This window comes from Psammomys obesus, unplaced genomic scaffold (assembly GCF_907164565.1).
Source record: "Psammomys obesus unplaced genomic scaffold, mPsaObe1.curated_primary_1811, whole genome shotgun sequence".
NCBI lineage: Eukaryota > Metazoa > Chordata > Mammalia > Rodentia > Muridae > Psammomys > Psammomys obesus.
Genome location: NW_026592776.1, coordinates 5448177 through 5462583, shown reverse-complemented (window position 1 = coordinate 5462583; position 14407 = coordinate 5448177). Strand labels below are relative to the sequence as shown.

The 14407-nt window shown below is 41.3% G+C and overlaps 1 protein-coding gene across 1 annotated transcript in view; it reads right to left on the bottom strand.

Annotated features, from left to right (window-relative positions):
- Positions 1–14407, bottom strand: part of Cltrn (collectrin, amino acid transport regulator) — a 29106-nt gene that overhangs the window by 12629 nt on the left and 2070 nt on the right. The window contains exons 3-4 of the mRNA XM_055615764.1: positions 13339–13424; positions 1393–1506 (exon numbers count right to left, since the gene is read on the bottom strand). Coding sequence (XP_055471739.1) covers positions 1393–1506; positions 13339–13424 — 200 coding nt within the window. The remainder of the gene's footprint in view (positions 1–1392; positions 1507–13338; positions 13425–14407) is intronic.

Sequence of the window (14407 nt, the reverse complement as noted above, 5' to 3'; positions counted from 1 at the left end):
TGTGTGTGTGTGTGTGTGTGTGTGTGTGTGTGTGTGTGTGTGTGTGTTTAGGAGTGTGCATATGCCCCAGGTGCACACACAGCTCATTGAAAACAGCCTCAGATGTCAGTCAGCCCCCACCTCCTCCCATCGTCTTTGAAACAGGGTCATTTTGTCATTTGACACAAGACATGCCAGGCCAGCTGTCCCATGGGCTTCCCTAGGTTCTGCCTCCGATCTAGATGTAGGAGCTCTAGGATGACTGAAAGGGACCACCATGATTGTTCAGTATTGGTTTTGGGGATCCCAAATTCAGGTATTCATGCTTTATGGCAAGTGCTAAACCATCTCCCTGGCCCTTGCAATCTAATCTTGATTAAGTATAAGAATGTAAACCTTTTCCCCAAACAATGAGCATCTTTGCTGAGCTCTGACTGGCCGGAAAATGAAATGTTTCTTACCCTCATTCCATCTCCCTGCCTGATTAACCCTTTGCCACTATCTTGATCCACACTGGGAACATATTCTGTCACCTCTTAGGTAGATTGGAAGTTCTAGTCAGGTATAGATAATATCACCTCCACCACCAAAATCCTCCCCCTAGGGACCAGACACTCTATATATTTTCTAGCCAAGACCTGAGTCGAATTACTTCAGTCTTCACAGTAGAGCTATAACAAACACCTTAGGACTAGTTGTTCATTTCACACCTTAGTCCATACATGTGACTACTCTAGTACAGATCTAAAAGTTGGCAAGAAAATTATAAGAAGTAAATATGATCAAGTATGTCATGTGCATGTATAAATATGTCCAGTGAAACCCATTACTTTGTACAATTAACATATGTTAATAATGTTTAATTTCATTTTTAAATCAGTGTAGATATGATAGCAACATATTTGGGTTTGGCTTTTCGGGCAATGGAGGTGCATGCCTTTAATCCCAGTACTTGGCAGGCAGAGGCAGGTGGATCTCTGTGAGTTCGAGGCCAGCCTCTAAAAACCCAAATATATATATACACACACAAGGGTGCACAACTGACATTTGGGGTCAAATAATTTTTGAGGGATGATTTTTGTCCTGTGCATAGCAGAGTGGATAGTAACAGTTCTAGCTTCTGCCTGGTAAGTATGGGTGGTACCTCCTTCTCTTCCAGTTGTGACAACAACAACAACAAAAATGTGTTCAATCATTGCCAACCATTTGTTTGCTTGAAGGCAAATTGCTACCAGATGAAAATTAGTGATCTACACTAATCTCTGATGAAAATGAACTGAATAGAATACTTGACACTTTAATCAATGCGTCATGTGTGGAATAGAGTGAGATCTCTTCAGTATCTGTGAAAACAGTTGATTTCATCAGTAAGTTGATAGATGGATCAGTATACAGCATATATGGGATGATTACCTTATGGCTGACTGTACTTCAGCTGCAGGAAGAGTGTGATTTTTGGAAGGATCTGTGACCACAAACCAGAATGATACCCTCTGGGTTACGTTGCAAAGCAGAACATGGGAAAGTCTGCAGAGATAGGGGAAATGCATTATAAAAATATCATCACAAATGGCATGAAACTATTCACTCTGATGTGATTACATCTTAGATATGTGTCATTTCTACCATTGGAAAGAATGTCTTAATGCCCTTAATCTCAGTACTCAGGAGGTGGAGGCAGGTAGATCTTTGAATTTGAGGCCAGTGTGGTCTACAAAGAGAGTTCCAGGAGAGCCAGGGCTACACAGAGAAATCATACCTTGGAGGAAAAAAAGAAGAAGATAAAAATTCACTTTCTCAATGGATTTAAGATCTGCTTCACCGAAGGAAACACATACCTAGAACTGCAAATCTGGCCAAGAACTCATAGCAGGGGAGTTCACAAGCCCCAGGAAGCCTGTGAAGCTACTTATATAATTTTGCTAAAAGGACACATTCCCAACTGCTCTCTAAATTTGTAGCCCTATGCCCATAGGTTAATGCAGCTCTCAGACTTCACCGGAGAAGTTTCTATGTGCAATGGATGGCTGTTAATTCAGAAACTCCCTATCAATCAAAGTACAGAGAATAAATGTCAATGGAATGCTTAGCCACAAAGGGGACATCTGTCTGTATCATCCTCACCCCAAGCTCAGGGACTATGGAGGAAGAGGGAGCAGAAAGACTGTGAAAAGTAAGGGAGGTCTGGAACAAATACTCTGGACATGACAGGACTACTGTACTCATGAATTCACAATAGCTTTGTTTGCCTGCACAGGACTGCGCAAGATGGAGCCAATCAGACTTCTAGCACAGACTGGTAGAAGCTCACTGACCCCTGCCTCTAACTGAGAAACCATTGACAAGTTGATAGCTTCTGGAGTTGGGGGTGGGGGTCAATTTTCTTTAAGGCTAGGGCCCTTCCACAGCAGAGGGTGTCTCTACACCCTTGACTATACAAGCAACACACACTGGATTTGGCTTTTTTTTTTTTTTCAAGAGGACACAAAGTTGAGAAGGGGAGGAGCTAGAGGGAGAAGCAGGGGTGTGGTGGTGGTGACAGTAATCAAAATACATTGTATAAAACTTCCAAAGAGGCCAGGTATGATGATACCCACCATTAATCCAAGCATTTGGGAGGCAAAGGCAGGTGGATCTTTGTGAGTTTGGGACCAGACTCGTCTATAGATTAAGTTACAGGACAGCCAGAGCTACACAGAGAAACCCTGTCCTGCTTCATCAGCACATGGCTTCTGTCTCAGGACAGATGCCTCAATGCTTTCTCAGTAAGTTTGCAGACGACCTGCCCATTCATCACCACCCCTCAGCAAAAGCTATTATCTACTCTTCATTCAATGGTTGTTCCATTTCAACTTGTCTCTCCTTACACCAGCATTGAGATCATCTAGCAGTGCCTTCCCAATGTGCTTCAGAGGGTAAAGTTCACAAGAAGAGTGAGCTGTTTTTATATCACCTTGAACAGGCCCCCAAACATAAGTGCTGCAATCACCAGCAACTCTTGATCCTTATGTCTTAAGGCACATGCTTTTCACCTACAAATTGGAAATGTGACACACTCTATTCTCTCATATTGGTTACCAATAAAAACGAAAAGAGAAATGACATTAGTGTTCAAAAAAATAAAAAAAAATTGTCAGAAAAGGGTAGCCCCTCCCACCCCACAACCAACCCACCATAGCATGGGGTAAGAGAGAGAGGATAGAGGAAAGAGGGTGGTAGGATGGGACCAGGAGGAGAGGATGGAAGGGGCAAAAATTGGGATATAAAGTGAATTAACAAATTAATTAAAAAATCTTCATAGGGGTGGTAAGCTGAAAATTATAGGAGGGGCCACATAAAACCAATAAGGCTGGTGCTAAAAATATAAATCCTGAATGCTGATAACCAGTTCCTAAAAAAGAAAATTGAAAAACAATGAACGTGTGTCATGAGCATCCATCCCACAAGAATGGAATACACATCAACCACCTTCTCAGAACAGACCAGACTCTTGCTTTTCCTTAAAGAACATTCAAGCTTATAATGTTGAAAACTAGAGGTCCTTCTGTTGGCAGCTACTGGTAGGAAGTTTTCTCTTTTCTTCCTTACAGTGTCACATACAAAAGCAGAAGGCCCTGGCCCAGAGCTAAGTGTCTAGGAACAGCAATGGAAAGCACAGGGGCGAAGCTTCCTGTGTCTTCCTTGCAACATCAGTTCCAGCTGCAACTTCTATACCCCAAGATGGTCTTTTGCCAGCAGGCACTAATTTGGAGGTTGGGGACTAAAGGCAGAGGTTTGAAGTGGGCCCCTTGCCATCCCGAGAACTGTGGCCTAGAATCAGCTAGCTCAGGTATGGCCCATGCAGGTCCTAACAGTACAGGGTTTCCTGTACCCTTTATCATCTAAGCCAGTGGTTCTCAACCTGTGCTTCACCACCTTTTGGGAGGTTGAATGGCCCTTTCACAGGGGTTGCATATCAGATACCCTGTATATCAGATAATTTACATTATGATTTATAACAGTAGCAAAATTACACTTATGAAGTAGCAACAAAATAATTTTATTGTTGGGGGTCACCACAACATGAAGAACTGTATTAAAAAGTGGAAGCAATAGGAAGAATTACTGATAATCAATAGCAGCCCCTTATGAGAATTACTGAGAATTACTGATAATCAATAGCAGCCCCTTATTTCATCGTGTCTGTGGTCACCGACCCTGGCCAGTCAGGAAGGCAGAGGTTCCCTGGCCTCCTTCGTGCTCTGCTGGTGCCCAGTCATCAGTCCCTCCCATCCTGTGTGCTTCACTGGCAAAGTCCTCAGATGTGGGGAGGGAGACAACCCTCTCAGGAGCTCCCAACCCACCCACTTCCTTCCTAGAGGGGCAACTGCATAGGCACCTGCTCAGGCACCTGGACACAAGCCAAGGTGGGCAGAGGGACTTAGAGTGGCACTTTGTCAGAAAGCAAGGACCTCTCTCAGACCCAGACATGGCTTCTGTTACCAGGACCTTGGGTTCAAGGTTCACTAGCCTCAACTTCACCAGAGCTCTCAGAAAGACACCCACTATGTTCCAAGTCCCCAGAGGCTGCCCCTGCAGCTTCACCAGAGGGCTGAGAATGCTTGCCTTATGAGAAGTAAGCAAAACGCCAAGACCAGACCATCTACCTTCAAGCCAATCACCAGAAATAGAGTGATCTCATAAAGTAATAAGAGTTTAATTATACTCAAGTTTATCACCTTTTTTGAAATTATCATTTCTATCTCTCCAGGACTACACCATGGTTTCTGCCAGAGGCACTATTGAGGCTTGGGGCAAGATTACATATTGTGCCTTAAGGGGAGCAGCTTTCTTGGGATCTCGAGAAGTAGATTACAGTGTCTCTAGTTGTTTCCATAATTCTTGGGATAATAAGAAGCCTAAAAATAATAAATAGACAAAGAAAGAGAGAGAGAGCAACCAAGCAAGCACTGGCTGAGAACTGCAAAACAATTCTGCCCTCTACTGGCAAGAAACTGTCAAGTGAAGTCTTTCAATTTCTGTGGCTCTACATAATAAGTAACAAAGATACAAATATGACCAAAATGAAGTGGGCATGTTTGCCAAATATATGTACGTATATATATTTCCACTTTATGGAGGTAAAGACTAAGGAAATGTAGTTCTGCTTGTTTTTTGTAGGTTGTAACTGGTTGAGGATAATTTTTGGTGTGTCCTCACTAATAAGCAAAACATGTAAAATGGATTTTAAATGAGATACTGTAAACTTTTTAAACTGCTAATGATTTTAAAAGATGTATTTAACTTTTATTTATGTGTCTGTATGAGTATACGCATTTCTAAGCAGTACCTTCAAAGGTCAGAAGAGAGCATCCTGGAATAGGAGTTGCAGGTGACTGTGAGATGATGTTAAGAAACTGAATTTGTGTACTCTGGAAGAGCAGGAAACACACATAGCTGCTGGACCATCTCTCCAGCAACATCCCCGAATTTAGATTTAAATAATACCAAGTACTGGCAAGGTGCATAGAAATGGAATCCCGAGAAGTTTTGAATAAGCCAACAGGTCGAGCCACTCTGGAACATTAATTGGAAATATATTTAGGTGGTGGAGTGTAGTTACCAGAAATTCTTGCGTATGCACACACATACACAGAGACACTGATGAGGACAGTCACTGTAGCACTATCCATTGAAGAAGAGAATTGGAACAATGTCTACCAATAAAGGGGAATGAAAAAAGTAAATATTACATATGCTATTAATGAAATATTGCCCCATATACTACTAGAAAGGAATAACTCAACACAATCAAGCCAAATACTTCTGTTGTGGGGGAAAGGATGCATATTCTCTTAGCAGCAAATTTGGCTTTTACTCAGTTTGTAGCAACCAAAAATGTTTCCAGGTATTGCAAAACATTCTCTGAAGGACAAGGTAATCACTTGATAGAAACCATTGAAGTAGAACAACATATTTTTAACAAAAAGATCAGGGCTGGAAAAATGGATCAGCAGTTAAGACACTTGCAGCTCTTGCAAAGGTTTGGAGCTCAGTTCCCAGTGTCCACATCAGGCAGCTCATAACCACCTACCTATGACTCCAGCTCCAAGAAATCTGGTTCTCTTTTCTAGCCACTGAAGACACTCACAGACATACCCAAACACACAGACACACACAAACTATAAACCACAACAAAAAATAAATTTAAAAAAAAAAAGATGCGGTGGCGGTGCATGCCTTTGATCCCGGTCCTCGGGAAGCAGTGGCAAGTGGATCTCTGAGTTTAACCCTTGTCTACAAAGTGAGTCCATGACAGCCAGAGCTATTGCGCAGGGAAACCCTGTCTTGAAAAACAAACAAACAAACAAATAAATAAATACTTTTCTCACAACTAAACCCAAATCCTGTATTTTCCAAAGTTTAAATGTGGATGGCTCTAATGGAACCATGTGACTTTATTTTAGCAACCACTCTGAACAATGATTGATTGGCTGATTTTCTTTGAAGTGTTCTGCCAGCGTGTATGTCTGTGCGTGCTGAAGTGCCAGCTTGCCTCCATCTTAGGCTTAAAAGCCATCTTATAGTAAAGACAAACTAGGTTCGTTCCTATTTATGATTAAACATCTGTTTCTCAAGGACTGGGCTATGTCCTGCCTGTAACCTTAACTACAAATGGGTTTGTACTTCTGTTCCAGGAAACTGAAATCATTTCTTTGTTTCAAAAAGTTGTTTACAACTGTCTTGCAACCCTATCTTTGTTTTAAAAGGTTATATGACCACCTATGACTATCTTGTTTTGCCCACCTTGCAACCATGTCTTTGCCTACCTTAATTAATTGCTTGCTTTAATTACTTTGGCCATGATAATTTGGGTCTGTGATCTTTCTCTTCCCGTCTTTGGGAATAACAGTACCATATACTTGGTGGTGCCCATGAAGGTCAGAAAAAGAATCTGGTTCCCTAGAACTAGAGTTATGGATAGTTGTGAACCACCCTGTGCATGCTGGGAACTGAACCTGGGTCCCTCTGAAAGAGCAATAAGTGCTCTTAACCACCAAGTCCTCTCTCCAGTACTTGACCAGTGATTTTTATCAAAAAAGTTTATATTAACATCGACATGAATGGCTTCTTTAGAAACTCACTAAAAAGAAGCCACAAATGTTCCTTCTGTCTCCTTAAAGGCATGAAGCACTGACCTGAAGGCAATTCTCTGTAAACTGGCTCCATAGCTATTTCTCATCAATGAGGCCAGACAAAGCCAGGGGGTGGTAAGAATTAGGCTCCTGTTTCTGAAATCAGGACTAAAAATGAGCTGGGCTGCAAGCACAAGACTAGTAATCCCCTTACCTTTCCATGGATACAAGAACACATTGTTCCTTTTAGGTCACAAGACTTATCCTTGGATAATTAAGTAGAGCAAGAAATTTATTAGATGTTCTACACTATTTAGAAAGCAATGCCTGCAATAGACTTCTACCTATCTTGCTAAAAATGACAAATTATCTTACAAGCCAAAGTGCATGTCTGCTTCTAACTAGATCATAGTTCCCTTGAAAAACAACTTAGAACACTTTGGAATTCCTGTTGCAGTAGATCCAGCTTAAATCACTTAGAACTTGTGCCCCAAGTCAGGCCAAAACATCTATCTTCAATAAACCAAAAAAAGGAGTCGAATTAAAAATGGGAAGCAGGAAAGGAAAACTATTTAATGTGGCCATATTGGAAGAGAGACAACAAGATCCAGCAAAGCCTCAAAGCCCATCCTGAGTTGGGGAGTTGGCTAATGTGAAAGCAAACTTTAAATAGAGGGCCAAGGCTGTAACATGTAACAGCTTCGGTCAAGGTTTGTCCTGCCTATTATTGGCCATGTTTGTCTGAGCTTTGGTGGCCTGACAAATAGTTAGACCTGTGTGAAATCTTCCAGCAAACAAATTCCCACTTGGCTGATGTCTTTTCCTTTTCCCAGTGTGATATTTCTGGGGAAAGTCCCATTTCTTAGGGGGGTCATTGTTTCGATAAACAGATAGTCAAGTTGAGGGGCACAGGTATATGTGAATATCTTTCCTTCTGACAGGCCTGTTACAAGTATACAGCTTGCTTTCAGGACAGGGCCACTTCCTCCCGTGGTTACCACTACGCAATGTCCTTCCTTTGGCTGACTCCACAGGGCAAATGAAGGAAAATATATCCCTTATACCGTCACCTTTGGTCATCACAAAAAATCCTTCACTGATCTAGTTTTACACTTGGGGAGATTTACAATGAGCACCAAAACCTCTTTATAGCCTGGGTGTCCACTGAAAACTGAATCAGCTTTCAAATGAACTAGATTTAACGTCCAGAGGCCACCGCAAAGTCCGGGTTCTGAAGGAAAACATTCCAAAGGTGAATTCCTCAGATTCTGAAAGGTTACATAGCTCATCACTTTTGCCCAAGAACAGAAACATTTGGTTGAACAAAACCATGAACCTGGGGACATTTAGGCACGTGGGGGGAAGTCCTGGTGCCAGGAACACAGCAGAGAATAGAATATGAGGACAAAGAGAGCTAGTCAACTGAAGAAACATTGAGTATCACTGAGGGATAATAAGCACTTTCTTTTCGTTTGAATTCTTGTAATGCCATCACCTTGTTTTTATTTAGATCTAGTTTTACTTTTAATTAGGTGTGTGTGTGTGTGTGTGTGTGTGTGTGTGTGTGTGTGATTATTGTTCACATGCATGCAGGTGTTCCCACAGAGTCCAGAAGAGGACATCAGATCTGCTGTGGAGGATCTCGAGTTACTGGAAGTTGTGGGCTTCCCTGTATGGGAGTTGGGAACTGAATTCATGTATCCTGCAAAAACAGTGTGTATTTTTCACTGCTAAGCTCTCTATCCATCGCCTCTTTTATTTTTAAAATCATAATGATAAGGAGGATGTGAGGGAGGTAATGATGGATAGATATGATCGAAACACATTGCATAAATGTCTGAGGTTTTCAAAGAATAAATTTAAAAGGTCATTAAATATATTTGTCTTTAAAATTTGATAAAGCATGAAGAGAAATTAGGAAAAAAAATTGTTTTCCTATATACTTTCTTTAAAGAAGCTCTTGTCATTGTATATACATTATTATTATTATTAATTATACTAATATACATGTTAAGGAACTGGGGAGGTAGCTCAGTTGATAAAGTTCCTGCCACATGATCATGAGGACCTGAGTTCAGGTCGCCAGCACCCACAACAAAGCTGAGTGTGATGGGGTGTCTGTAAGTCTAGCACTGGGAGAACAGAGGAGACGGTGACAAGTGGCTCGTGGAGCTTGCTGGCCAGCCAGTCTAGCCAATCCTTGAGCTCCAGGCTCAGCGAGAAACCCTATGTTAAAAGATAAAATGGGAAACAAGAGAGGAAGACACCCTAATCCAAGCTCTGGAGTTCACACACATGTACACACCCACACACATACTGGCATGTGTACATGCACTCACACATATAGTACACACACATACACACAAAATTACCTTAAAAGCAAAAAGGGGGGATATCTGCTTTCAAGATGCATGTGTGTATACAAATATACAGTTCATGTGTTTGTTTTACTTTCTCCATATCTGCGCTTCCATTTCTTCACATATATACATATATGTACACACACACACACATTGAAACAGGGTTTCACTACGTAGGCCTAGTTGACCTGGAACTCTTTATGTAGACAAGCCTCAGCCTCACAGAGATTTTCTGCCTCTGGAGTACTGTGATTAAAGGTGTGTGCCATTATACCCAGATTCCTTTTCATTTTTTTATACTCAGATCAGATATTGGGAATCTGAGAGATATCAACTGATAGCAATCCTCTTCTCCAGGCTCTGAATTATTGTAAAAATCAGACTCTTTAATAAAGCAGTTAAGGGATGGAGCTAAAAGGACTAGTTGGAGGCTATTTAAATCCCTGCCAAACTTTCTTCCTAATCTTAAGAATTCCTGAAACAAAATTACAAAGGAGTGATGCATGCCTGTAATGCCAGTACTCAGGAGGCTGAGACAGAAAGAACAGGATTTCAAGGCCATCTTAAGCTACAAAATTGATTCAAGGCCACCCTGGACCACAAGAGACTGTCTCAAAACAACAATAATCCTGAAATGAGACAGGTATCATTACATGCTTGGGCAATACAAAAGATATTTAGGAGTCTGTATAATATGGCACCTTCCAATCTAAATGCTTCTGAAATGTACTCAGCAAATACAGCCTGATAGTTTTATTAGGAAGCAGCACCAGGAAACCTGGTGGGAAGAGGCAGAGCAAGCTTGCTCCCAGAGAAAGGAGAACTTATGCTCAGATGCTTCACCCAGCTCCCAGTCATTTCACCTCTTTTTTATTTTTTTAAATTTGTTTTTATATTAATTACATTTTATTCGATTTGTATCCCAGCTGTAGCCCCCTTCCTCATTCTCTCCTAATCCCATCCTCCCTCCCTCATCTCCTCCCTGCCCCTCTCCAAGTCCACTGATAAGAGAGGTCCTCCTCCCCTTCCTTCTGATCCTAGCCTATCAGGTCTCATCAGGAGTGGCTGCATTGTCTTCCCCTGTGGCCTGGCAAGGCTGCTCCCCCCCTCAGGGGGAGGTAGTCAAAGAACCAGCCACTGAGTTCATGTCAGAGACAGTCCCTGTTCCCATTACTAGGGTACCCACTTGGACACTGAGCTTCCATGGGCTACATCTGAGCAGGGGTTCTAGGTTATATCAATGAATGGTCCTTGGTTGGAGTATCGGTCTCAGAAAAGACCCATGTGCCCAGATATTTTAGTACTGTTGCTCTCCTTGTGGAACTGTCATCCTCTTCAGGTCTTACTATCTCTCCCTTCTTTCATAAGATTCCCTGCACTCTGCCCAAAATTTGGTTATGAGTCTCAACATCTGCTTTGACACACTGCTGGGTAGACTCTTTCAGATGCCCTCTGTGGTAGGATACTGTCCTATTTCCTATGTCTCTTTCTTCTAATGTCCATCCTGTTTGTCTTTCTGAGTGAGGATTGATCGTCTTACCCAGGGTCCTCCTTCTTGCTTGGTTTCTTTACGTTTACAGATTTGTGTAAGTTTATCCTATCTTATAGGTCTAGTATCCACTTATAAATGAGTATATACCACGTGTGTCTTTCTGTTTCTGGGATACCTCACTCAGGATGATCTTTTCTAGATCCCACCATTTGCCTGCAAATTTCATTGATTTCCTTGTTTTTAATAGCTGAGTAGTACTCCATTGTGTAAATGTACCACAATTTCTGTATCCATTCCTCCGTTGAACAACGTCTGGGTTGTTTCCAGGTTCTGGCTATTATAAATAAGGCTACTATAAACATGGTACAGAGCAATAGTAATAAAAACTGCATGGTTCTGGCATAGAAACATAATGGTGGATCAATGGAATCAAATAGAAGAGCCAGAAATAAACTCACACACCTATAGGTACTTGATTTTTTACAAAGAAGCCAAAACCATACAACGGAAAAAAGACAGCATCTTCAACAAATGGTGCTGGTCTACCTGGATGTCTACATATAGAAAAATGCAAATAAATCTATATTTATCACTCTGCATAAAACTAAAGTCCAAGTGGATCAAAGATCTCAACATAAAACCAGACACACTAAACCGGTTAGAAGAAAAAGTGGGGAACAGCCTTGCACTCATTGGCACAGGAGACAACTTCCTGAACAGAACACCAACAGCACAGGCTCTAAGATCAACAATCAATAAATGGGACCTCATGAAACTGAAAACCTTCTTAAAGCAGAGGACACTGTCATCAGAACAAAACAACAGCCTGGGAAAGGATCTTCACCAATCCTATATCTGACAGAGGGCTGATATCCAGAATATATAAAGAACTTTAGAAATTAAACAGCAACAAATCAAATAATCCAATTAAAAAATGGGGTACAGCGCTTAACAGAGAATTCTCTGTAGAGGAATATAGAATGGCAGAGAAATCTCAGGGTACTTTTGATTTGCATCTCTTCAACATCCTTGGTCATCAGGGAGATGCAAATCAAAAGTACCCTGAGATTTCACTTTACACCCATCAGAATGGCTAAGATCAAAAACTCAAGTGACAACACATGCTGGAGAGGTTGTGGAGAAAGGGGAATCCTCCTCTATTGCTGGTGGGAATGTAAACTTGTACAACCACTTTGGAAATCAATCTGGCGCTTTCTCAGACAATTAGGAATAGTGCTTCCTAAAGATCCAGCTATACCACTCCTAGACATATATCCAAAATATGCTCAAGTACACAAAAAGGACATTTGTTCAATAATGTTCATTTCACCTCTTAACTGAAGGCTGGGGACAGAGTGCGGGGGGGAGCCGAGTGCCACCAGGAGTAGTAACCTAATCACAAATAATAAAGGAAAGAAGCCCTTTTAAATGAAGAGGATTCATACAGAAGAATAGGGAAATAAATGTAAAACTACTAAAACCTTCCAGGTGTGGTGAAAAGTAACTTTAATCCCGGAGAGACAAAGCAGATAGATTTCTGTGAGTGCCAGACCAGCCTGGTCTACATAGTTCCAGAACAGCCAAGGCTGCACCATGAAATCCAGTCTCAAAACAAAACGAAAACAAACAACCCACCACCAACAAGAGAAACTATTAAAAGTTTGTACTATTTATTTTTAAGAAAATTAAGGTGATATTATAATATATGTCAATGCAGGAATAGCTTAACCATATTTAGGTTACATTTTAGAGAATAGGTTTCTTTGATATTACCTAGGTCCCTGAAAGAAATTTATATGTGTACAATAGAAATACAGAAAGGTTAGGACATAAAACACATGCAATTATAACTTTGACCATGGTCACTGATAGATTACCTATTGATCAAAGAGAGTATGTTAGAAACTTTAAGCTGAGTTCAGCTGTGAAAAGATCTTTTAACTGTTCCATAAAAATGAAGGTGTGCATGGTGTCTCACACCTGTTACCCCAGCACTTGGATGGCTGAACATAAGGATCACGACAAGTTCCAGACCTGCCTGGGCTCCACAGCAAGTTCCAGACGAGGACAAGATCACATAGAAAGTCTCAAAGCAAAACAAGGGCTGGAGAGATGGTAAACACCGTCGCTGCCAAGCCTGAGGACAGGAAGCTGATCCCCTGAACCCACATCGTAGGAGAACCAGCTCCCACAAGATGTCCTCTGGTTTCCACTTACATGCCATAATGCACTCACACACGCACAAATACATAAGTAAATAAATAATGAAAAATAAAGAGAAACACTGGTCCCTTATGTCTGGGAGTGGGAGGGACTGGTTCATTTACAAGGTAGAAAATTGAAATAATGCATTATGTCAAACAAGCACTTGAGACCACATGCTGTTCCTTACTCTGTAGTTTCTCTGCTAGGAACTTTTCTCATGGAGAATGCTACCATTGCTCTGAAGAGATATTCTTCATCTGTGTCCCAGACATACTAAAAGAAAAGGAAAGAAGAAAGTATATGTGAATGGGATGGGGGGAAAATAGTCCATTTAGTGCTATGTTCCATCACCCTCCTCATTCTCTTTCTCCTCCACCTCCATATGGTCTCCTATCTGGAGCCAATCGAAACTCACATTCTTAGACATTCAATAATTCCAAGTTTCATATTTCCTGTTGCACTCTCTTTTCCAGACTCTGTAACATCACTAGCCTGTCAGCAAACTTGATATTTGGACAACTCATCCTAGTATAACATGAGAATATCATTAAGATTTAGGTTCATACTGAGATGGAAAAACATTTTCTCATTACTGCTCTCACTTTCTTCAGGTGGTGAGGAAGAAACAGTAAGTGAAAATAGATCCTAAACAACAGCAGAGAATGTATCCCTTGGTTACCTTCTCTGTACAATAAAGGTATATTCTATTTTCCTAAATACCTTCAGGACCCCAAGGCCTTCTGTCTTTGCCTCCAGCCCCATTCCTGAAGTTATAGACATCTACCACAGCACTACTTATTTATGTGTGTGTGTGTGTGGGGGGGATAGCATGGTAGTTTCTTTACTTGCTGAGCCATCTTACCGGCCTCATCAACTTAACTAGTATTATTGAAACTTTCTCCAGTCACTTTTGCTTCACCCCTTTCTCTCAGTCCTGTCTAATATTGCTGCACTAAAATGCCATCAAGAATAAAATGTAGTCTCTGTTTACGTCATGTGCAAGTGCTAAGTGTTCCTTTTGTTTGTTATGTTTTTTGAGACAGGGTTTCTCTGTGTAGTCCTGGCTGTCCTGGACTCTCTTTGTAGACTGGGCTGGCCTCGAACTCACAAAGATCCTCCTGCTTTTGCCTCCCTGAGTGCTGGGATTACAGGTGTGCACCTTCCATTAATCTTTTAAAAATATTCTTATTACATTTGTACTTTATTTACTGTGTGTGTGTGTGTGTGTGTGTGTGTGTGTGTGTGTGTGTGTGTGT